Source organism: Microplitis demolitor, chromosome 6 (genome assembly GCF_026212275.2).
Source record: "Microplitis demolitor isolate Queensland-Clemson2020A chromosome 6, iyMicDemo2.1a, whole genome shotgun sequence".
NCBI lineage: Eukaryota > Metazoa > Arthropoda > Insecta > Hymenoptera > Braconidae > Microplitis > Microplitis demolitor.
This window is the reverse complement of record NC_068550.1, coordinates 14,090,572-14,117,330: the sequence shown is the minus strand read 5'-3', so window position 1 is coordinate 14,117,330 and position 26,759 is coordinate 14,090,572. Positions and strand designations below refer to the sequence as shown.

At 32.8% G+C, this 26,759-nt stretch overlaps 4 protein-coding genes across 4 annotated transcripts; all 4 read left to right on the top strand.

Moving 5' to 3' along the window:
• Window positions 1-11,099: 11,099 nt before the first annotated feature.
• LOC128668034 (uncharacterized) lies at window positions 11,100-11,774 on the top strand. Its single transcript, XM_053740185.1, has one exon. The coding sequence runs from the start codon at window positions 11,100-11,102 to the stop codon at window positions 11,772-11,774; it is 675 nt and encodes a 224-aa protein (XP_053596160.1).
• A 165-nt stretch (window positions 11,775-11,939) lies between these two features.
• On the top strand, window positions 11,940-14,729 carry LOC106693427 (uncharacterized). Its single transcript, XM_014441055.2, has one exon. The coding sequence runs from the start codon at window positions 11,940-11,942 to the stop codon at window positions 14,727-14,729; it is 2,790 nt and encodes a 929-aa protein (XP_014296541.2).
• An 87-nt stretch (window positions 14,730-14,816) lies between these two features.
• LOC128668033 (uncharacterized) lies at window positions 14,817-15,782 on the top strand. The gene has a single exon (XM_053740184.1). The coding sequence runs from the start codon at window positions 14,817-14,819 to the stop codon at window positions 15,780-15,782; it is 966 nt and encodes a 321-aa protein (XP_053596159.1).
• An 8,549-nt stretch (window positions 15,783-24,331) lies between these two features.
• On the top strand, window positions 24,332-26,289 carry LOC128668032 (putative uncharacterized protein DDB_G0271606). Its single transcript, XM_053740183.1, has 4 exons — window positions 24,332-24,346; window positions 24,525-24,918; window positions 25,237-25,310; window positions 25,366-26,289. The coding sequence occupies exons 1-4, from the start codon at window positions 24,332-24,334 to the stop codon at window positions 26,287-26,289; spliced, it is 1,407 nt and encodes a 468-aa protein (XP_053596158.1).
• The last annotated feature ends 470 nt before the right edge of the window (window positions 26,290-26,759 follow it).

Below are 26,759 nucleotides of genomic sequence, written 5' to 3'. Positions count from 1 at the left end.
AGAAGGAAATGAAATTAAGAAAGAAGAAAAAGAAATGAACAAAGGAAAAATAGAAACTGATGAAGACACAGATGAAGAAATAATAATGAAAATCGAAAAAGAAGACGAATCTGATTTTGATGAAGATATGCATCAAATAATGGCCATGGGATTTCAAAACTTTAATATTTATGGAAGTGATACCGACTACGATTCAGACGATGAAGCGGAAGACGAAACCAAAGAAGATAATAAAACAAAGATAAAAATAAATGGAGAAACTACTAAAATTTTTAACAAAAATAAAAAAGATAATAATCAACCTGAAAGTGAGAAAAATTTAAAAGAAATATCTGAAAATATCAACACAATCAAACAAAAAAACAATCAAGAAAATAATTCAAAGGAAAATTCCAATTACAATATTGAGAATAAAGATTACAATTTACATGAGTCAATCAATAAATCCAATAAAGGAATTATATATGCTCAGCGAGTGTTAGTCATCAACAATGCCCATGAGAACGAAGAAAAGAATCAAGAGGATGTCACAAGACACTTTTCACATGATGTTGATGCAATAAATAAAAGTACATCACGTTTTGAAAAAATAAAAGAGGTGTTAAATATTAAACATTTAAATAAAATTGAGAAAGAATCTCTTTACGATTTAATAAAAGATAATACTGAAAGGTTTCACCTTCCAGGTGAATATTTACCTGCAACAGATAGAGTTGAACACGAAATTTTAACTACAGATGAAAGACCTGTTAATATTAAGAATTATAGAATTCCTTATGCTTTAAAGGAGGAAATCGATCGACAAATTAAAGAGTTATTGGAAAATAATATTATTATGGAATCAAGGTCACCATACAACAGCCCAGTCTGGATAGTTCCAAAGAAACCGGACTCTGAAGGAAGGAAACAATGGAGAATGGTAATCGATTATCGTGCGTTAAATGAGAAGACGATTAAAAATGCATATCCACTACCAAATATAACTGATATTATTGATAGTTTGGGTGGAGTTGAATATTATTCTGTACTAGATTTATCATCGGGTTTTCATCAAATTAAAATGAAGGAAAAAGATTGACATAAAACTGCTTTTTCAACTATTTTAGGTCATTTTGAATTCTTAAGATTGGTTTTCGGCCTAGCAAACGGTCCAGCAACATTTCAAGCATTAATGGAGGATATTTTTTCCGGATTAATCGGTGTTATACTATATGTTTTTATGGATGATATAATTTTATTTTCAAGAACTTTACAGGAACACATTGAAAGATTAAAAATTGTTTTCCAGAGATTAAAAGAAGCAAATTTAAAATTAAAATCAGATAAATGCAAGTTTCTCAAACGAGAAGTTTGTTATTTAGGTCATTTAATTAGCAAAAATTCTATCAGACCTGATCCAAGTAAAATTGAAGCTGCAAAGAAATATCCAGTTCCTACTACTCAGAAAAAAGTTCGTCAATTTTTGGGTTTTACCAATTATTATAGAAGATTTATTAAAGATTTTGCAAAAATAGCTAAGCCATTGACAAAATTACTTCAAAAAGATGTCAAGTTTTTATGGAATCAAGAAACTCAAGAAGCTTTTGAAATATTAAGAAATAAATTATGTAAACCACCTGTACTAAATACACCTGACTTTACAATACCATTTATTATTACTACTGATGCATCAGGTTATGCAATTGGAGCAGTTTTATCACAAGGACAAATCGGGGAAGACACTGCATGTGCATACGCTTCAAGAGTATTGAGGGACGCTGAAATAATATATGAAACATATGAAAAAGAAGCATTAGCTATTGTTTTTGGTGTAAAAACATTTAGACCATATGTTTATGGTAAAGAATTTATTCTAGTTACAGATCATAAACCATTAGTTTGGTTTCAAAGAGCAAAAGATGTGAATACGAGAGTTTTAAAATGGAGATTAAAATTAGGAGAATACAATTTTAAAGTTATTTACAAACCAGGTAAAACAAATTATGTTGCGGATGCTTTATCAAGAAATCCAATCAAAACAGAAGAATTTGAACAAATCAAAGTAACAACAAGAGCTGCAGCAAAGAAACAAGAATTAAATTCAAGATCACAATCAACAACCAAAACAACTGACGAAATTAATAAAAATTAAAATTTTATAAAGAACAAACAAATAATACAAAAGAAAGTAAGTAATAAAACCAACGATTCAACCGACGAAGAAATTGAAAATCAACCAAAAACTATTAAACGCAAGGAAAAAGTGAAACAAATTCAAGAAAGAAAAGAAACAAAAAATCAAGATTTAGATCAAGAAAATGTGAGTAGTTCTTTAAGTTCAGACGAAAATATTGAAAATATAATAAATGAACAAAACAATAATAAAAAAGTTTCATCAGATCATAGTGATTCAGATATAAAAGAAAATTTAGAAACGGGAAATATTCGTAATATAGTTGATATTAAAGATTATTTTCATTTCAGAAAAGATAATTTAGCATATTTTATCAGCACCAATGGTGAACCATGCGATAATGGCGCAATTGAATTAAAAGAATTAAATAAATTACCAACATTTAAAAATTTAGAGCTAGGAAAAGTAGTTGAAAAGAAAATTAAAAATAAATATTATTTTGCTTTACCTATTCGTGAAAAAGAAAAAGAATCAATTGCAATATTAATTGAAAATTTAAAAGTAATTTTTGAAAATTTAAAAGAAATTTTAGAAAAATTTAAATTAAAAACAGTAAGTTTCGCAAAAAGTGAAAATATAGAAAATTTACCGTGGAATAATATCATAACAGAATTAAAAAATGTTTTTGACGGAACTGATATTAAAATTATGATTTGTTTGGGTACAATTATTTACGTTCCTAATGAAAAAAGAGATGAAATTTTTTATGAAATGCATAAATCACCAATTGGAGGTCATAAAGGGTTTACTAAAACTTATCAAAGAATTAAAAAAGACTATTATTGGGAAAATTTGGAAAATGATATTCAACGTAGAATTCAACAATGTTTAGATTGTCAATTAAAAAAATTAGTTCGTGTAAAACATAGAGAACCTATGATTATTACCGATACTCCAGCCACGTGTTTCTGGAAAATTTCTATGGATATTGTCGGGGCAAAACAAAAAACTAAAAGGGGAAATGAGTATATTTTAACTATTCAAGATTTATTTTCTAAATTTTGTATTGCAGAAGCATTACCTAACACTTTAGCTACAACAATTTCAACTGTTTTTGTTAAAAGATTTATTTCTTATTTTGGTCCACCAAAAATTATTCTAACAGACCAAGGTCGTAACTTTTTAAGTGCTATTTTAAAATGCGTAGCAAAACGTTTCGGTATTAAAAAACTTAAAACTACAGCTTATCATCCTCAATCTAACGGTTCATTAGAACGATCGCATCACACATTAAACGAATACCTTAAACATTACTCATCCATTGATGAAGAGTGGGACGAATGGATTGAGTTAGCAACATTTTCATATAATACAAGTTATCATGAAGCAATAAAAAATACACCTTATGCTATTGTCTTCAGACAACAGTCTAGATTACCTTCAAGCGAACCAATAAGAGAATGTGAACAATTACCTACAATGCAAGGTTATTTAATTGATTTAATCACAAGATTACATGGGATAAGATTATTAGCTTATCAAAATTTAGTTGACGCTAAATACAAATCAAAAAAATATTACGATAAACATTGTAATCCACAAAATTTAAAAGTAGGTCAATATGTATTTTTACAAAGTGGACCAAATCCAGGTAAAACAAAAGATCAATACTCTGGACCACACAAAATTCTTGAAATTTTGGGTAAAGGAAATGTTAAAATTCAAACAGAAAAAAGAATTCAAATAGTTCACATGAATCGATTGAGATATTCATTCATAAATCCAGAAATTACACCAATTAAAAAAACACGAAAACAAAAGAAAAATAGCGATGAAGAAAATTCTAATTAATTTGTGTTTACAGATGATTATCAAAATCACTTTTGCGATTTATTTTATTTTATTATGGTCATCATCAGTAAATGGAATAATTGGGTATGATTGCGGAAGATTTTCATCAAATTCAACTACAATTTCAATTACAGAGGTGGAAGATTGTGATATTCATCCTAAAGAAATAAATACAACAGAACCATTTATTCAATTATTACAATTAAAAGAATATTCTTTGACAAAAGTTATTCAATGTAAAATCGAAGTAGATCGAAATATTTATTATTGCGGGGCTTATTCTCATATGTCAGTCGTACATAGTGGACATATGGAATATATTGATGAATTTTCAAAAGAAAGATGTTTAGATATTCATAAATCGGGTTCATATAGATTCGGTACGTTATTTATAACTGGTTTAAAAATTAATAGTACAACTACGCGTGGTGCAACACTCGCAGGATCAATCGGTAATGATGGGACGTGTAAAGGGGGAAGTTATTCAGATTTTTATGGAAGTTGGAGTAGTATTGTCGCTCAAGGGGTTTTAAAAATAACAATACAAGAATATTTCGCGGAAGTTAAATATGAGAATGATAAAGTTTATATAAAATCAGGTTTAACGTGTACTTTATCTGATTTATCTTGTTTAGATTTAGAAGAAGGTTATACTTTTTGGGACTATATTCCATCACATAAATGTGATTTTCAAAATTTTGGGGTTTTATATACGGGTAAAGTAAATAAAACATCTGAAAAAAATTCAGATAAGCATGAAATTGTTTATTCTTTAGAATCAAATGGAATAACATTTGCATTAACCACCACAAATATTGAAATTATTTGTGGCTATAAAATAATCAGAACTGAACATCCAAAATTATTTATCTTTGAAACATCAAAGAATGATTTAATGTTAAGTAATAAAATATCAATAGAAAATTTAGATTTATTTGCATATATTAATTCTAAGTTTGTATACGTAGAAAAATTTATACAAAAACAAATTAAACAATTATATTATGATATATTAATTCATCGTTGTATGTTAGAACGTAATACTTTAAAAAATTTTTTATCAATTGCGTCAAGTAAACCAGACGAGTTTGCTTACAATTACATGAAAGGACCAGGTTATATAGCTATAATGTCAGGTGAATCGATAAATGTTGTTAAGTGCATACCTGTTGAAGTATCAGTTTACCCAAGAAGTGAGTGTTATAACGAATTACCAGTGAAAAGAGCAAATGACAGTTACTTTTTAACTCCAAAGACAAGAATTTTAGTAAGAAAAGGAACTCAGATTGATTGCAATCCACTTTTTCCACCTTTATTTTTAATAGATGGATCATGGTATAAATTTACACCTAATCCAGTTGAAGTTTTACCACCAAATAAAATTCAACCATTAACTAAACCAACATGGAAATATACTTCTCCAAAATTCTTAGCTACAAGCGGAATTTATTCTGAACAAGATCTCGACAAATTAAGACATAGAATTATGTCTCCAGTGGAAAAACCAGCAATTTTAAGTAATATTGCTAGAGGAATGGATGGTTTGCATTTTGCAAATCAAGGTGAATCAATATTAAATTTATTTGATACTAATGCTTTACAAAAATTAGCTGATTCAGCATGGGAAAAAACATGGGGAAAATTTGTAGTTTTTGGATCTGCAAGTGCAGGAATATTTAGTATAATTATGATTATAAGACTAGTAAAATTTTCATTTGACACATTACTTCATGCTTTTCAAATTCGAAAATCTTATGGATGTTCTTTTTATATGTGTCTATCATTTTGGGATGCTTGTACTAATTTTATTTTAATAAGAGCACAAGAAAATAACATAAATAATATTCATAAAAGTATTAATAATAATAATACAAATTCAAGCAACGACGAAAATGTTGAATTGGTTATAATTCAACAACCAACACAAAATCAAGAAATTCAAACAATAAATGAAAATACTGAACCATCAGCCCCATCAGCAGATGAAAAAATTTATCCAATTTTACCAGCAAGTCAAGAAGAAAATAATGGAGCAAGAATTATTCAAAAAACAACCAGTATGTTCCGTTTATCCTAATTTCAATTATAAAATTACTAACAACTTACAACTAACAAATTTCAAAATTTTAATATTTTTTTTTTATATATATAATTTTAGTAATGATACTTAAATTAAAAGTATTATTACAGATGGAAATTTCTGCCGGAATACTCAAGCAGATGAAAGAAGATGAAGAATTAGATGCATTATATGGAATTCCACATACAAGAATTCCTGGAAGAAATTTAAAATTTTATGCAAGTTTGATAACATCATATTGTACCATGCCAAGGGAAATAGTAAAAGAATTTTATCATAATGACTTTGATAACGCATCTATGTGCGAAAACTGTTTAAAAAACTGTCCAATGATTTTTATGAAAAGATTTAAATATTGCAATCAAAACTGGCATCGTTTATATTCGTATAAAATTTCGGGAGATTGTATTAAGTGTGGTGAAGTGTTAATAAATCAAAAACCGGGATATATTTGTGAAGATTGTGCAAATAATTGGGTAAACTATCGTGACATTTTAGAAAATAAATATTTTATCGATATTTATGTGTAATTTAGCCTGTAAAAAAAAAAAAAAAAAAAAAAATAAATAAATATCATTGTTATCAATATTATTAATAAATAAGTATATATATATAACAGAAATAAAAAAAAAAGAGAGAGAGAAAAATATAAAAATAAAAAAAAAAAAAATAATAATAATAATAGGAAAAATAATAATCAATTATTGATATGAAAATATATAATACTAAACTTTTGTTAATATTTTAATTAAATAAAAAAAAAATTAATTAAAATAACATAAAAATACATATGAAATTAAATATCATGAATTTTATAAGTAATTCTTAATAAAAAGTATATATATATTTATTTATCGATTACTTTCAAAGTAGCTTTCTGTAATTTCATACATATTCTTTATACAAATCATATGCAATATATATATACATATTCAATATATTAAATCAATTAAAAACTCACGAAAAAGTGTATATGAATAATCAATCATTATAAATGATAAGAATAGAAATAGAATATAAAATAAAAAAAAAAAGGGAAACAAAAAAAAAAAAAAAAAAAAAATATATATATATATATATTTTATATAAATATACACATATAAAAATATATTATTATTATTAAAAATATTTTATTAAATATTATTTTAATATTTTATGCATGTAGAATTTTATGTCATTGGAATGCATGCTAAAACCAATGCATAAGTCGCGTTATCGCGAAAGGGACTCATATGACACCCCTTCCGCATATGAATTCTTTTTAAAAAATTTTTGAGTAGGGATGTTACCAAGTGGTAACAGCCTAAGTTAATTGCAAAAGATACGTCATTAAATATTTAACAGTCAGAGCAAATACGCGCATAGTTATTATTAAAACATATATTTAAAAAAAAAAATAATATACACAAAAATTACAAAAAAAAAAAATAATTATAATAATAAATAAAAAAATAATAACAATAATAATAAATAACCGCACAAAATTTTTTTTTAAAAACAAATAAGTAAGTCTATAAAAAGGAAAACAAAAAAAAAAGAAATAATGGCAGCAAATCGAAGAAATGGACCTAATTACGTCAAATTGGACAAAATCAGAAGCATTGATCCCGATGAGGTTCCAATGATATTTCAAGATATTGCAAGATTTGTGTGTGTTAAGAAAGAAAATGGTGTGAACCGTGTTCTGGTTAAAAATAAGGGGGAAATTAATGAAGAAAAAATTTGCTTCGCGTGTTTTGTGGACTTGGTGGTTAACGATGAATTTCAAGAATTTAACCAATACGAGGGAATCGTGAAATTCCATAAAATAAGTTTAGATGAGAAACTAAATTGCAACCACTGTGGGGAAGTTTTGCTTGAAGCTCAGCCAGCAAAAAATTGCGATCTTTGCAAGCAATTGTTCTTATGGAAAGAAGAAGAATTGTTTAACAAAGTATTTTTGTATGTTGATGAACGATGGGGTGAAAATAATTAAATAAAATTTTTTTTTTAAGTCATTTTAAAAAAAAAAAAAAATGAAGAAATGAATCAATCATTTCGTAAAATTTGTTTTATTATTATTTTAATATCTTATATATTACTTCATTATAAATATTTTAATTTAAGTATTTACATTAATCTTTCTTATATTCAAAAAAAAAAAAAAAAAAAAAAAAAAAAAAAAAAAAAAGGAAATATGTTAAACAATACAATAATTTTATGTAAAAATAATAAAATAACGACAGATAAAAAATTTTTTTTTTAAAAAAAAAAAAAAAAGAAACCCATTCTCATTCAAAAAAAAAAAAAAAAAAAAAAAAGAAGAAGAGAAAACAATATTAAAAAAAAAAAAAACAACAATTAAATCTATTTCAGTTCTGATTATTTATGTAAGAGATAGTAAGTATAATACAATTAAAAAAAAATAATAATAATAATAATAATTTTGTTTTTATAAAAAAATTGATAAGTAACTAATAAAAATCAAATTAAAAAAATAATAATAAGAAAAATTATAAAATTACGAAAAAGTAAGTATAAATTTAATTAAATTAAAGAAAAATATATATATATCCTTTATTATAAAAATAATTTTTTTTAATTATTAAAAAAAAAAAAAAAAAAAGAGACATGCTAAATAAAAAAAAAAATAAATAAATAATAGACGTGAACTATGAGATATACAATTTTTATTCAAAAATAATAAATAAATATTCAAAAATAATAGCAATAATAATAAAATAATATGCTTATATTTTAATTATGAATTAACAATAATTAAAAAAATATACAATTTTTTTTTTTTTTTTTAAATTTGTCATATATTGAAATATATGACAAATGACTAACAGTGGGGGTGTGACGTCACGACGTCGTATTCTTACTGTCAATCAACTTATTAAAAAATCATACATGTTATGCCATCTGGTTATGCATGAATAAATTAATTTACAAATGACTTCCAGCCATTCTTTCGGCTGATGATTTTTAAATTTGAATTTAAATTCAAATTATTTTTATTTTATGTAAAGTTATTATTGAATGATTATGAATAAATGAAAAAGTAAAAAAATAAATGTTGTTTATAAATTTGAATATAAATTCAAATTTTAATATTAATAAATAATGAAATTAATGTTGAATAAAAGAAATATTGAAATTATAAAAAAATAAAATAATAAAGAGAAATAATGAAATGATTTAATAAATATGAAATATGAAATAAATGATAAAAGAAATTGTTTGGTAATTATCGATTACCAATCTGAATTTCCCGCGATCCGACGGGAGTTCAGCCGCTAGCGCCCATCCGGTGACGCAGCTAACTCACCCCCGGCAACCGCTTTTTCTTTGCTGCTACGACGCTGTCAACAGTGAATTCCTTCTCAACGTACAAAACATTTAACCGCACATTATTTCACCTTGTCAAGGATTACGAAGTTTCCAGAACGTGCTAATTCACCAGGTGACCATCTTGCCAATATAATTTATAACATAGTTCTGATTCAGACGCCATCGGCTCAACATCATTAATTCTAACCAGCTCTCGATACGTGGCTTGACCTCGGCGTCGGTTTTTTCTAAGTGCTACTCGGATCAATTGTGTATAATTGTTATTGAAATTTAATAATTAACTTAATCAATATTGCTCAATTAATTTAATTAAACATGACTGTTCAATTGCTGTTGTGATCATGTGCTCGGATCAACGTCTGCTACGCTCGGCCCGGACTGGTATTTCCACCGGGTTCCTATACTTAAATTACCTATAAACAAATTCTGTTCAATTAATTAATAACTAGTTACGTTGTGAATAACATTTGTTACGCTCGGCGTGGTGTGATACACACATCCATGTTCAATTACTCGGATCAACTCAGTACATTCTTAATTCTTATAATCGGATCAAATTTACCTTTGTTCAAGTTACTGTGCTGTGATATTGTTAATATATTTATTGTTTTTTTTATATTTGACTATTATTATTTCACGACCTTCTAACACCCAGTTCCGGAAATTAAATAATTAATTTTGTAAATAGATAAAGTTTTTACATTTTTTGGTCCTTCGAGCCGGATCGGGTGTTGGAATTTATTAATGATGTCACGTCAATAGTTCCTGTACAGTTTAATTTCTTATTCGTACCTGCTCTTATTCACCAGATTATTGTCTACCATGTCTGACGACAAGAAGTCGACTGGAGAGTCGTTTGAAGACGCCTCAAGTGGAACACCAGGACATGGATCCACTCCGCTCGACTCCACAGCTCCAGGACGCTCGTTGACACCGGTCATCACGATCCAGACCATCGGCGGTGCGCCAACGGTTACGTCTCAGGATGTGCGCCTAGATCCTGCTCACTTCAGCGATTCAAGTGTCGATCCTGAAGACAAGACTAAGAAGACCAAGCGTACTCCGAAGAAGTCTGCAGCTAAATGCGACTTGGAGCTGCGCGTTCTTGGTCAACACTCTCGGCTCAAGCTCTTCTCAGATACTGAGGCTCTCGCTGCCACCTTCACCGCAGATGTAGATGCTGCTGAACTTCAGGTGCGCATCGACATCCTGAACGAAGAGTAGCAGCAGTTCATCGCCACCCATGACTATCTGGGGCTCAATTGTACTGACGAGTTTCTTCAGAGCTCGTACGTCAAGGAGGGCACATATGACCTGGCATATCGCTCCTACCTGGGCGCTCGCACTCGGCTCAGCTCACTGCTCAACGCTATTAGCAGATCTGCTCCACAACCTGTCCCCACGGCCCAGGTTGCGCCACCCACTCAGAAGATCATCACTCTCCCACCGCTGGACATCGAGAAGTTCTCCGGTGACTACGCGAAATGGCCTGAGTTCCGTGACATGTTCACATCAGCCATGGAGGAACACCAGGGGCTATCGGGTGTTCAGAAACTCCAGTTCCTGAAGATGCACCTGACAGGTGCTGCTGCTCAACTCATCGCCAATGCACCAATGTGCGATGCTCAGTTCTCGCTATCCTGGGAGGCCGTGCACCAGTGATACGAGAACCAACGTCTGCTCGTCGGGGCTCAGCTCGACAAACTGCTGGACTTGACACCCATGACAGCCAAGTCCTCCGAACAGCTCAACGGTCTGATCAATTCAGTCACTCAGGCACTGAATGCGCTCAAGGCTCAGGGGATCAGTCTGGCACCATGTGATGGCATGTTGCTGACCCAGCTCATCCAGAAAAAACTGGATCGCTCAACCCGCGAGGCGTGGGAACACTCACTCGGCTCATCAACGGACTTTCCGAAGCTCAAGAAGCTCAATGAATTTCTTGTATCTCGTGCTCGAGCTCTTGAACGCATTGGACCAGCCCAAGGTCCGAATAACTCGGCTCACGCTCAGAAACCTTTGAGAAAGCTTCCAACCTCCGGAAGACCCAATGCTTACGCCAATGTCGCTGTCCAGAGTTCATCGTCTGCTCAACGACCGCCAGTGACATCGGGGGGTTCCAGCTCGGCTCAATCAGGCACGGCATATCCTTGTGATATGTGTCGTGGCGATCACTACATTGTGAAGTGTGACAAGTTCACATCACTCTCCAATGCTGACCGCTGCCAAGTGGTCTTGAAGTACCAGCTCTGCTCCAACTGCCTTGGACACCATCGCAAGGAAGCTTGCCGATCCAAGTTTCGTATTCGCGCATGTCAGGGTGATCATCACTCCATGATTCACCCAGGACCGCTCAGTCTGACTACCCAAGGCAGCAACCCCACGACTGCTCAATAATGTGATCTACTTCCGCATGGCAATCTGCTCGGCTCAATTAGTGCGCCTGTGCTCGAAGAAAATTCTTCAACTTACTCGGCTCAAACCTCCCAGGTTCACAAGATACCTGCTCGTCATCCTGCTCGACGACCTGCAGTACTGCTCGCCACTTGTCGTGTCAACATAATGACCAAGTTAAGTACCACTCCAATTAGACTATTACTAGATACTGGTTCTGAAATTTCCTTTATTTCAGATTCACTAGTTTGTCTCTTAGCTCTATCACGTTCACGCTCAAATCTCAACATACTGGGGATTGGCTCCACCAAGGCTGGTCATACAAAAGGGTGTGTGCAGATCACACTCGTATCTCAACACTCAGCGCAGAAAATCACCATCATCGCACACATGCTGAGTGGTTTAACTGCGCTACTACCGTCCATTGCGCTCGATAACATCGATCTCGCGCGCTACGAGTCTCTCAAGTTAGCAGATCGAGACTTCGCCGTACCAGGACCAGTCGATATCATCATTGGTGCTGATTACTATGGACGAGTAGTACTCGACGACACTATTCGATGGGAAAATGATTTCCCTATCGCTCAAAATACTATCTTTGGTTGGATTGTACTCGGTCCAATCACCACAACCACTCACCAGCCACCTCGAATGCTACAAGTAACCTGCTCGGATCATCATCAAGAGCTTCAGGAGCTCCTAACACGGTTTGGGATTCAGGAAGAGGTACCATCTGATCAAACCAATCTGCTTACTCCTGACGAGGAAGCATGTGAAGCTCATTTCCAGAGCACACACAGACGAGATGCTGCTGGAAGATACATCGTCAGACTTCCATTCAAGTTTTCACCAGCTCGGCTCGGAGACTCATACTGTGCTGCATATCGGTGTCTTCGACACCTGGAGCGTCGTCTCAACAACGACCAACAACTCAATAAGCTCTACCGAGAGTTCATGGATGAGTATCTTCAACTTAACCACATGGTACTCGCAAATCATGACTCGGCTCACCAAGGTTACCTCCTGCCTCATCATGGGGTCCTGAAGACCACCAATAACAAGCAAAAAATACGAGTAGTATTTAACGGCTCCAAACCAACCAATTCTGGGCTGTCCCTGAACGACTTAGCGCATACAGGTCCCAGACTTCTGCTCAACATCCTTGATGTTCTGCTCCGACTTCGCTCACATCGATTCATCTTCCTCACGGACATTACCAAGATGTACCGCCAAATTCTGGTCCACCGTGATGACCAGATTTATCAGAAAATACTCTGGTTCGATCACGTCGGCAATATTGTGCAATTTCTGCTCACTACCGTTACCTACGGCACGACGTTTGCTCCATACCTGGCCGTTCGAGCCCTGCTCCAGCTCGTCAAGGATGAGGGACACAGATTCCCGTTAGCCATCGTGCCACTCACTCGGGGTCGTTACGTCGACGACATCTCAGGAGGCGCTGACGACACCGAAACACTTCAACAGGTCGCCGATCAAACGGAACAACTATGTAAGGCGGGCGGATTCCCACTTGCCAAGTGGGCAAGTAATTTTCGCCAGCTCAATCAACTCAGCCACGCGGAAGTGGTCGATCAATACCCACTCGAGGATCCAGACACCAGCACCAAGGTCTTGGGAATGCTCTGGTCCTCCAAACGAGATCAATTCTCGTTCCATCACACTGCGCAATCAACCTCGGCTTCATCGTACACCAAACGTGCAGTACTCTCAGAGATTGCTCAGATTTTTGATCCTCTTGGGTTCCTTGCTCCACTCACAATTCAAGCAAAGATGTTTATGCAGGAACTCTGGCTTGTGAAACTCGGCTGGGACGAACTACTACCGGCTACATTACGCCATAAGTGGAAGACATTCAAGCAAGAACTCATTAGCATCGACTCGATAAAAATCCCAAGATGGATCAGCTCATCCACGTGCTCGGATCTTGAGATTCATGGATTCTCAGATGCCTCTCAATTGGCAATGGCAGCTGCCGTTCTGATCAAAGTTCACAATCCTGCTCGAGGAGTTCGAGTAACGCTGCTCTGCTCCAAAACTAAGGTCTCGCCATTAAAGAAGATGACGATTCCCCGATTGGAACTAAGTGCTGCTCTCATGTTGGCCAAACTCGTCCGTCACTGCCAGATAACTCTAGATTACGAGCGAGTTCCAACCTACCTCTGGACTGATTCATCAGTCGCTCTCACGTGGATTCACTCTCACCCGTCGCGCTGGAAGGACTTCGTCAGGAATAGAGTGTCACAAATCCAAGATCTTACTCCAGATGGCCACTGGAGGTTCGTTCCTGGCACAGAAAATCCAGCAGATTGTGCGACACGTGGTTTAACCACTACTCAGCTCAAAGTTCATCAGCTATGGTGGACTGGCCCACCATGGTTGCTCCAAAACCAGTCGTCCTGGCCCACCAGTCCTGCTCATATTGATGTAGACTCACTACCTGAAGAACGACCCATCAAGGCGTTCTACTCATCGGCTCAACCGCTGGTATCTCACTGGACTATCATGGATCGCCCAATTCCACTGCTACGGGTTTTGCGAGCCACCGTGATATGCTGGAGATTCCGGGATCTGCTCAACCACAAGTTCAACTCAACACTCAATCATGCGATCACCTCTGACGAGGTCTCGCAAGCACTCAGCTTCTGCATCAAGGAAACTCAACGAGTCTACTTCCACAGTGAAATAAAGCTCCTCAACACTCAAGCATCATGGCCAAGGGATCACCCATTTGCTCGCCTAGTTGCCTTCCTGGACACCGATGGCATCATCCGAGTTGGTGGGCGTCTGGCAAATGCACCAGACAATGATCAACATAAGCACCCTGCAGTATTACCACGTGATGCTCCACTCACTCGGCTCATTATCTCTGACTCCCACCAGCGTACACTGCACGGAGGAACTCAGCTCACACTCGCCTATCTTCGGCAACGATATTAGGTATTGGGTGGCCGGCAACCGGTTCGGTCATTCATTCACAAATGCCTCAAATGTGCTCGGCATCGAGGAATTCGTGCCCAACAATTGATGGGACAATTACCTGCTCCACGGGTCACCCCGTCACCACCATTTGCTCACACTGGTGTCGACTATGCGGGTCCTGTGACTCTCAAGACATGGAAAGGACGTGGATCGAAATCTTCGAAAGGCTGGATTTGCGTCTTTGTGTGTCTCGTCACTTCAGCAGTTCATTTAAAACTAGTGAGTGATTACTCATCCGCCACCTTCATTTCTGCTCTCCATCGCTTCATCAGCCGGCGTGGAATATGCTCAGCTCTATACAGTGACTGCGGAACCACGTTCCAAGGTGCTAGCTCAGAGCTCAAGAGGCTCTTTTCTCAATATACACGAGAATCGGCTGAACTGCTCGCTTTTGCCACTGTGAATAACATCAAGTGGCATTTCAATCCACCAGCGGCTCCCCACATGGGCGGAAAGTGGGAAGCAGCGGTGAAGTCGCTCAAACATCACCTCACGAGGACTGTCGGTGATTCTCGACTCATTTTCGAGGAAAGTACAACTCTCCTAGCTCGGATCGAAGCAACTCTCAACTCAAGACCCCTGGAAGCCATCAGCGAGGACCCTGATGACCTGACCGCTCTTACACCCGGTCACTTCCTCATCGGGAGAGAACTCAACGCCATTCCAGAGCCTTCACTCATGGACCTCAACTCCTCACGGCTTTCCAGATGGCAATTCATACAACAACGTGCTCAATACTTCTGGAAACATTGGTCCACCAGCTACATCCAACGCCAGCTGGCCCAGACCAAGTGGTGTCAACCACGGAATGATGTTCAAATCGGCTCATTAGTTCTGCTTACCAATGAGAATGCTCCGCCAAATCGATGGCCTCTCGCGAAGGTCACGGACATTCACCCTGGGCGTGATGGGCTCACTAGAGTAGCCACAATCAAAACCATCAATGGTATTCTCACGCGGCCAGTTGCCAAACTTGCATTGCTGCCGCTCGCACCTGAACGGGACGCGTAACCAGCTCATGTGGATCATCATTGGCTTATCTGCTCGGATCATCTCATCAATCAGCAACCCTGTTCCTGATGGCGGCCGGAATGTTTGGTAATTATCGATTACCAATCTGAATTTCCCGCGATCCGACGGGAGTTCAGCCGCTAGCGCCCATCCGGTGACGCAGCTAACTCACCCCCGGCAACCGCTTTTTCTTTGCTGCTACGACGCTGTCAACAGTGAATTCCTTCTCAACGTACAAAACATTTAACCGCACATTATTTCACCTTGTCAAGGATTACGAAGTTTCCAGAACGTGCTAATTCACCAGGTAACCATCTTGCCAATATAATTTATAACATAGTTCTGATTCAGACGCCATCGGCTCAACATCATTAATTCTAACCAGCTCTCGATACGTGGCTTGACCTCGGCGTCGGTTTTTTCTAAGTGCTACTCGGATCAATTGTGTATAATTGTTATTGAAATTTAATAATTAACTTAATCAATACTGCTCAATTAATTTAATTAAACATGACTGTTCAATTGCTGTTGTGATCATGTGCTCGGATCAACGTCTGCTACGCTCGGCCCGGACTGGTATTTCCACCGGGTTCCTATACTTAAATTACCTATAAACAAATTCTGTTCAATTAATTAATAACTAATTACGTTGTGAATAACATTTGTTACGCTCGGCGTGGTGTGAAACACACATCCATGTTCAATTACTCGGATCAACTCAGTACATTCTTAATTCTTATAATCGGATCAAATTTACCTTTGTTCAAGTTACTGTGCTGTGATATTGTTAATATATTTATTGTTTTTTTTATATTTGACTATTATTATTTCACGACCTTCTAACACCCAGTTCCGGAAATTAAATAATTAATTTTGTAAATAGATAAAGTTTTTACAGAAATAATGAAATGAATTAATGAAACTATATGAATGAATAAATAATGATAATAAATAATTAAAAAATGAAATGAATTATGAAATATGAAAAGAATATTATTGTAAAGTATGAAATATAATTCAAAAATGATAAAATATTGATAGAAAAATTATAAATAGAAAAAAATAATTATTAATAAACAACGTTATTAATAATTAAAACGAAATAAAATATAAAATGTTTAAATAATAAAATGAATTTATTGCAATAAAGAAAAAAAAAAAATAAGAATCAATAAATATTGATTTATGAATTCGACTCCAATGCTTTATGCGTTGTTGCTAACTGCATTGGAAGTCATGAAAAATATATATATAAATAATTATTATAAAAAAATATTGATTTAATTATAGCCAATAAAATAATTGGTATAATTAAATAATTATTGGAAGGGATGTTACTACCTGGTAACAGCTCTTCTGGAAATCGAAAAAGATTTCAGTTTCCTAAGTGAGCTCATTCGTCATTGACGAAATTTTAATTATTTAAAGGCAAGGTCTTTAATTTTATTAAATCATTGTAATATGATTTAAATATTTATAAACGGAATTATAAAAATATAACTCAGAATATTTTTAAATAATTATTGAATTATTAGAAGTAATAATTCATTTTAATAAAAAAAAAATAAATGTGATAAATATTCCATCAATTATCAAGTTCAAGTCGAATTATTTAAATATAATTCATTCAATAAATAAAATTCAATATTGATAAAATTTCATCAATTATCAAGAGTTAAGAAGGAAGAATAACAAATAAAAAAAAAAAAATCAAATAAATAATTATTGATAACAATAATAATCATCAAATAAATCAAGGTAACAATTCAATTGAATAAATATTTAAATATCAAATTTAAATAATAATTGATTGATTTTAAATAAATTAAATAACAAGTGAAATCGAGAGTTAAACCATTTTATAAAAGTGTAAAATTGTAAATTGCATTTAATTGTCTAATGTAAACTAAATTTTGTTGTAATAATTTTTAAATAATTGTTTTGATTTAAATAAATTTGGAAGTTGTTTTAATTTTGCTTATATTATTTTACTTAATTAATTAAATTTTATTTTACTTAATTTTTATTATTTTAATTTATCTCTTAGACAACAAAACATTTTTATTTTTATTTTCTTTTAATTTTAAATAAACAGTCATCCTTATAGCTCCGTCCCAGTTATTTCGCTAGGCGAAGGCTAAACAGGAGCGCTACTCTTAATGTGTGTTATTTTGACGTAACATTAATATTGCCATTTGTAACCCCTTTTGTATTTTGAGAATATTGAGTCATTTAATAAATAAATACTCGTTAACATAAAAAATTTGAAAAACATTATTTTTCAGACAATTTTACTTTAACAACGAGATAATAGCTTCACGAGGCTTTTCGGCAACCCACCTTCCTTTATCCCTTATTTTACTACCTGTCTAGCCGCTCAGACCGATAGTTCACAGTAGGGGGTACACAATCTTACGTTTACCGCTCGACGTTTGATTGTGAAATTAGATCAGTCACATAATAAATTGGAAATCGTTTTGGGTTTTATCAATATTGTCTTCAACAATATTGTGTGGGCGCGAATTAAATATAAAATAGAATAAACTGAGCATTTGGTCACGTGAGCCCAGGTCATAGGATCGGTCCTTGATCAATGTAAGTACCTTTTTATTCACTATACTTTATACGAATATCGTACCTACGCCCATCACGATCTCCAATCGTGACACTTGTATACACCGTCTCTCTTGAACACTTACTCGAGGATTTAATAGGATGCTATTAAATGATATGATAGTCTCACTACAAACATCACAAGCTCTAATGCTCATATATCTACTGATAGGGTTGTGAGTTGAAAGATCTTCATATGTTTGAGCAATTGTATTCACAACGTTGGAATATAATTGTATCGCCATAGTTAAAGAATAAAGATTTTTTCGTAAAGCACAAAGTTATAGCGAACTCGTTTTATGACGAGCAGAAATGAACTGATGCATCATCTCTGAAAACGTCTCTTTTTATATAAGATCTATCAAAGAAAAACCGACAATGAAAAGATAAAAATTTTTCTTGAATTTTAAAAATTTACGATAATTTTTTCTGAGAAAAAATTTTTCTAAAATCGTGTAAATGTATAAATTATATTAATTAAAATATAAATTTGAAAAATAATTTTAGTTTTTTTCAGCTGAGTAAATATATAACGTAAACCGTAATTAATTTCCGCGACAGAGACGCGGATCAATCGGTAAACCGTATGCGGTCACCCACGTGTTAAAAAAAGAAAAGAAATAATAATAGATAATACAAACAAAAAAATTAATAATATTTAAATATTCAAAAGTATATATGAATAAACAAAATAAATTTAAACAATAAACATAAAATAAATACTGGTTGTACCTGAACCAGCTCCTCAGGCTGGGTTAGTGCACGCAGGCGCCAGAACGTTTATCCCAAAACGGACAAAATTTAATTCAGGGGAAAATCTGCGAGGGAAAATCCGATAAAGTGACTTGCGACAAAGCGGACAAAAAAATCGAGAGAAATAAATGAATAATAATAAAAAGATAGTAATAGTAAATATATAATAAATAATTATATTACAAGTAATAAATAAGATCAGAAGAATGAAATAGAGCAGTAGGAAAAGATCCAGGAAAATAAATATTAAATTTTCCCCGACAGCTGTTAGTTTCCGAGTTTTTAATTTATATAAATAATATAGATTTTAATAATATTTTACACAATATTTATTAGAACCAAAAATAATACTTAGTGATTGTAAAAAAAAGAAAATAATATAACAATATATATATACTTAATAATAATATATATATATATAATATAATAATATAGATATAATAATATAATACGATATATAATTAATACGTATTAAATAACAGAAACCAATTATTTCACTTAAATTTTTCCCAGATAATAAATAATCATAATAATTTTGCTTAACATGTCCAATATAATAAATAATAATAATCCCTTTACTTTATTTTACTCTCTCAGCACTGGTGAGAGGGAGAAAGATACGGAAGTTATCCTCACTCACATTCAAAAAGATAAATTCCTCAGTACTACCAATTTATAATTTATAAAATATAAAGCTAAATTATAATTTTTAGTATAAAAATCTCATTAATAATGTTTACTGCTGGGGTATGTAAATAAACAAATCATAGAAAATAAAGTTACTTAATTATTTTAAATAAGAATAAATAGAAATAATAATTGATGATATCGCACAGATATTTTAGATAAAAATAATAATTATATCAATTCGGGAATTTTTTATCCGAGTGCTGACATCAGTGCTTGAGGAATTCATTCAAGCACTGTATGCGCTCTATAGCTATACAGTCCACGTCACTTGGATAGCCTCACCTATTTTTTTTCAATAACTGATTCTTTACTCGCTGATATATAAAATTATCTGTATGTTTTATATTACTTAATTAAGACAAAACAAAATATGTTGTTAGTGTTCGAAAAACAAAGCGAGAATATCATGAGGGGGACATGCCACTGGTCGGCAGTTCGTCACATGGATAACCTCAGTCAAATTTATTGCGCAAAGGAATTAATTTGTTTCATTTTCGTATTATTATGTTTCAATATTATAGCGAGGTGAATAAATTAAAATCGATTTAAAACACCAAAATTGGTGACTATATAAAATAGGGCGCAATAAAATGTTAAGTATTGAAGAAATTAATAAAATTAATTTTTTACTTAATCAAAATTTTTTCCCATCTTGAAATCGCTAGAAGAGTGAATTGAAGTGCTAAAGTCATTAATAATTTCGTGTAAAACAATAAAAACTACTGAAAAAATTATAAAGGTCGAAAGAAATTCGCAACAACGCCAAGGGAACGTCGAATGATAATTTGCGCGGCATTTAATTCCATTAAGACTGTGAGGCAAATAGCGGGAGAAGTTGGAACAGCAGCATCTATTTCAACTGTGACAAGAGTGATAAGACGGGCAAAGCATCTAAAGAGAAAGAAATTGAAGAAAAAATCGGCTTTGAATCAAAAACACATATTAGCACGACTTTTATTTGCAAAATAACACATGGGTTAGATAGATAAATGGCTACAAGTAATTTTTTCAGATGAGATAAAATTTAATTTAGATGGGCCTGATGTATGTAACTATTACTTTTATGATCTGCGGGAGGAAGAAAAAATTTTGATTAAGAATCAGATATTGAAAAAAATAGGTGAGGATATCTAAGTGCCGCGGACTGTATTTTGCAAATAAAAGTCGTGCTAATATGTGTTTTTGATTCAAAGCCGATTTTTTCTTCAATTTCTTTCTCTTTAGATGCTTTGCCCGTCTTATCACTCTTGTCACAGTTGAAATAGATGCTGCTGTTCCAACTTCTCCCGCTATTTGCCTCACAGTCTTAATGGAATTAAATGCCGCGCAAATTATCATTCGACGTTCCCTTGGCGTTGTTGCGAATTTCTTTCGACCTTTATAATTTTTTCAGTAGTTTTCATTGTTTTACACGAAATTATTAATGACTTTAGCACTTCAATTCACTCTTCTAGCGATTTCAAGATGGGAAAAAATTTTGATTAAGTAAAAAATTAATTTTATTAATTTCTTCAATACTTAACATTTTATTGCGCCCTATTTTATATAGTCACCAATTTTGGTGTTTTAAATCGATTTTAATTTATTCACCTCGCTATAATATTGAACATAATAATACGAAAATGAAACAAATTAATTCCTTTGCGCAATAAATTTGACTGAGGTTATCCATGTGACGAACTGCCGACCAGTGGCATGTCCCCCTCATGATATTCTCGCTTTGTTTTTCGAACACTAACAACATATTTTGTTTTGTCTTAATTAAGTAATATAAAACATACAGATAATTTTATATATCAGCGAGTAAAGAATCAGTTATTGAAAAAAAATAGGTGAGGCTATCCAAGTGACGTGGACTGTATATACTGTTCGTGTATATATAGGTATACCGGCAACACTTTCCCAACACTGCACTTAACTCATACATATACACATATATATATGCGCAATAATATCAGAATATAACCACCAACAATAAATGATAATAATAATTAATGATAATAATAATTAATGATAATTATGAACAATAGAAATCATGTATCATCTAGTATCAATTATTTATCAATTATTTTTCCCTCGCCGCGGCGACCAACAACTACCGGGGGAGGTTATCACGTGAGAAAATATGCCGTGAAAGAAATTCAAAGTACTTACTCAAATTTTCTCCAATGACTCAAAAAAAATAAAAATTGAAACAAAAGCCAATTAAATTCACCCGGTGAATCTACTTTCAATAAAAATTATCTTCAACTTTATCAATACTCAATATTTAATACACAATAATATAAATCCGTTTGCGCGTCTATACACGATGCTAGTCCGTATCTTTCTAAATTAATTATCTCAACCTCCACCTGTTGGTCGTCGCACACGTGGCACCACCGTCGCCCTTAATTTCTATCATAATTAGTTTTGTCAGCCCTGGGCCTTACTTAAATTAAAAATATAAAATATAAAAAAACAATTCCTGGACATCTGAATGATACATAATTAATTAATTAAATATATGAACTATTTATTCACAACTTATTCCTATTTTTATTTTACCCGGTAACTGAAACAATAATTATTTATAACTTATTAACTTGACATCGAAATCATTAGTCAAGGTATCGATTTGCGGTTAGCCGGCGGTGAATTTCCGACTAACTGACATCCTTAGTCGGATGACAAGTTTCAATGAAATAATACCTTAAACAATGGTTGGGGCATAATACTACGCTGGATTATGCATCCCAACTGTCTCAAAATCATAAATAAAAGCTTAAATTATACAAAACTCAATTATTTGTATTTTTAAATTATAAAAATAAATAAATCCACACACGTGTTCTCTCATACTCTATGCGCATGCGCTAGCACCGTGCAGGGACTGCCGTCTCATCGGCGAAATGGCGGAATGCCCGCGCAACGATTCAAATTCAAATATCGAATTAAAATATTTAACTTAAAACTAATTAAAATTAAATAATTTGAATCGGTACGTGACAAATATAAAAATTATGAAAACTTTTAAAATAACAAATATATATTTAGGTTTGTTATTGTATAATGTATTTTGCAGATTGCATAACTGGATAGCGGTGGTTTTCAAAAGTATCTTAATCCAAAATATTCGAAACTTCCGAGCAGCTGAAAGAATTTATTAATGGGTAAATGAATGCAAATTCGTCTAAGCAGTTTAGGGGAAACATTTTGGAGCAGGTAAATATTCGTATTAGGATAAATCGATCGCAAATAAATGTAGAATTTTTTAGAGATAAAATTTTGTTGTGCAACTGAAAATTTTTCAATTTGTAAATAAATGAAGATTACGGGGTCGGCTTTACAGAAAAACGTGTAAATATATGTATTAGTGTAAGTTCCCAGCTGCTGTGGATAAATGTAAATTTTTTTCTTAAATATAGTTTTAGTGTAACAATAAAAGAATTTTTTTCTTTAATGCGTCAAAGGTTTAAAAGAGAAACTACTCATAAGATTTTAAGTACAGAATAATTTTAATTATTTTATGAAGTAATAATTTTCGTTAAACATTTTTTTAATTATTTATAGAAGATAGATTTTCTATATCAATGAATATTTAATATAAAAAATTTCAAATTAAGAAAAATATCAAGAATGTATTTTATTTAATATGTAGTTTATTTGTTATTGAAGCTAAATGTAATTTTAAAACTCCATAAATATTTTTTATAATAATTTGATTTTACATCTAGGAACAAATTATTTCTATCAATCAATGAAAGATTTACTCATATTAAAATAGTTATAGAAATTTAAAAATTTTTAAGTGTATATAGTGGGGATTCAAAAATATGCTTTGAAAAACATAAGGCATACCTCCTAGAAATAGTACTTATTAATACATGGTAGGGGTGCAAAGATGCATACTAAAATGTATACGACAAACCTCCTTACAGGTATGTAATGTACAAGTGTATAGTGTGAGTTGATCAGAACCCCTACTTAGATACGGATAAGAAAACTTGCTCCACCCGTTTTCATGGTCAAAATTTAAGCAATAGGGTATCGTCCTAATGAGATGGGATGGTCAAAATTTTTTGCTACCTTCTTAAAGATTTCCAATGTACAAGTTTATGGTGAGGGCGGATTAGGTGTCCTACTTACAAAATAGATAAGAAAACTGTTGCTCCACCCGTTTTGTGGTCAAAATTTAAGTAATAGGCTGTTGTCCTAATGAGGTGGGTCGGTTAAAATTTTGTTACTCACCACTGACTATATAAATATTGGCTGCAAACACTGCAGAGCACAGTACAAAGCATCTTGCAGAATAACCTGCTTCATTTTTTGACGTTGTGTGTGTGTTTTGGTGAAAACGTTAGATCATATTCTATATATTATCAACTCGAAGTAAATTTTTGGTTCGTGATTCTAAAAAATTTTCAAGAACGACAATTTTCTCGAATTAAGTGAAAATCTTAACTTGTTCGTGTAATTTTAGTAAACAGTTAATAAACAATCTGAATTTAAACATGAATATTAACAATGTAAGTATATTATAACTACTTTTTATTCGTTTTCATTGATAATTGTAAATGAAAATTAATTATTAAATTATACATTTTGTTCCTTTTTTTCTTATTTTTGTATAAGTTGAAAAAACTTTCTCCATTAAAATTTGCTTTTTAATATTGTACAGTAAATGATTTTTTTTTCCTGTTGTAGATCACAGAAGAGGCGTGCTACTTCCCATTAAAATGGGTCGAGAAGTTTGGACTTGCCATATTGTGGCAAAATTTAATCGGGCATATTTGGCGTCAACTGGGTGTTGGTGAAGATCCCACCGATATCATCTTTCAAATAGACCAGCAGCGTGTAAAGCTGGTTAATCTTGGATTTCGCATTTGGTGTTTTTTCATGGTGCATGATGATGACGACGATGACTTGAGATATGCAACGTTGAGAAATGTTTCATATGACGGAAATTATTTTGTCGTTAAAATGATAACAACTCGTTGTCTCAAATCAGGCCTCATCGGACAAGGATGGCCTGAAAACGTTGTAAGATTTATCAGACCGAATGAAGAAGAACCAATAGCCGATGCTAAAAATAATATTGGTTTTTTCATCCTGGAAGAAAACCCGGAAGAACTTATGGATGATGAGGAAAGCATCATTAGCGGTGATGAATTTGAAGACCTCAGAAATTTATTATCATTATCATCGTCATCATCATCGTCATCGTCATCATCATCATCATCAACGCTGCAAGATGGACTCAGATGGGATTCGCCACCACCGCCATATTCCCCATTACCACCGTACTCATCAATGAGCGTATCATCAATGACTGTGTATGGACCATCAACATCAACATATCTACAACCTCGAGTACCAACAGCACCACATGCAATGGGGATAATCAATTATGATCCAGTACGCAGTTATTCACCATTGTCTTCATTATCATCATCATCATCATCACAATTAAGTTCAGGACAACCAGAAATGGTAACCGATGAGGAGGAATATAATCACGATCAATTGCTGCAGCTTGCGGCTCAAGCGACTCAAACGGATTACCACCACCACCACCACCACCACTGCCACCACAGAACAACAACAACAACAACAACAACAACAACAACAACAACAACAACAACAACAACAACAACAACAACAACAACAACAACAACAACAACAACAACAACAACAACAACAACAACAACAACAACAACAACAACAACAACAACAACAACAACAACAACAACAACAACAACAACAACAACAACAACAACAACAACAACAACAACAACAACAACAACAACAACAACAACAACAACAACAACAACAACAACAACAACAACAACAACAACAACAACAACAACAACAACAACAACAACAACAACAACAACAACAACAACAACAACAACAACAACAACAACAACAACAACAACAACAACAACAACAACAACAACAACAACAACAACAACAACAACAACAACAACAACAACAACAACAACAACAACAACAACAACAACAACAACAACAACAACAACAACAACAACAACAACAACAACAACAACAACAACAACAACAACAACAACAACAACAACAACAACAACAACAACAACAACAACAACAACAACAACAACAACAACAACAACAACAACAACAACAACAACAACAACAACAACAACAACAACAACAACAACAACAACAACAACAACAACAACAACAACAACAACAACAACAACAACAACAACAACAACAACAACAACAACAACAACAACAACAACAACAACAACAACAACAACAACAACAACAACAACAACAACAACAACAACAACAACAACGAACCTGGGATGAATATTCTAATCATCATTATCAACAACAATTTATTGGCCATGATATTGAAGTCAATTATATACAGAATAATTACATCAACACCCCTTCTGATGATGAAGAGAATATGAATTATTTTTATTAAAAATAATAAAAAGTTGATTAACCTTAAATAAAAAAATTAATTTCCATTTTTTTAGTTTTATTATTTCTTAATCATAATTGTATACAGTTGTAACGTAAATTTAAGAAATGATACTTATTATGTAGATAATAATTATTGACAATAAAGTTTGCAACCTCTTAATAAAAAATAATAATAAATCATACAATATTGATCACAAAATGTTGCCTTTTATTGTAGTTGTAAGATGATTACTGCTAAGAAATTAATTATTGTGAAGACATTAATTAAGTTTAGAAATAACTATTGATTCTTAAATTATACGAAACAAAGTCATAAAATTAAATTACTAATCTTGATAAGACATTTTAAAATCGTTTTATTTGCCACCAAAGTAAGTAAAGTAAAGCTTATGATATGGTACGGGGTTCAGCAACTCTTCGAAATAAGTAGGATTCTTCGTTATCAACGCAGCCGTATCCTTCGTAAAA

Bases quoted from the DNA above. Each gene is read 5' to 3' on its own strand.
- LOC128668032 (XM_053740183.1), top strand. The intron at 24,919-25,236 runs GTTTTTTCATCC...ATTATGATCCAG, and splicing joins CGATGCTAAAAATAATATTG to TACGCAGTTATTCACCATTG. The intron at 25,311-25,365 runs GTAACCGATGAG...TTGCGGCTCAAG, and splicing joins GTTCAGGACAACCAGAAATG to CGACTCAAACGGATTACCAC.
- LOC106693427 (XM_014441055.2), top strand. From the start codon at position 11,940: ATGACCAAGTTAAGTACCACTCCAATTAGACTATTACTAGATACTGGT.
- LOC128668034 (XM_053740185.1), top strand. From the start codon at position 11,100: ATGACAGCCAAGTCCTCCGAACAGCTCAACGGTCTGATCAATTCAGTC.
- LOC128668033 (XM_053740184.1), top strand. From the start codon at position 14,817: ATGGGACAATTACCTGCTCCACGGGTCACCCCGTCACCACCATTTGCT.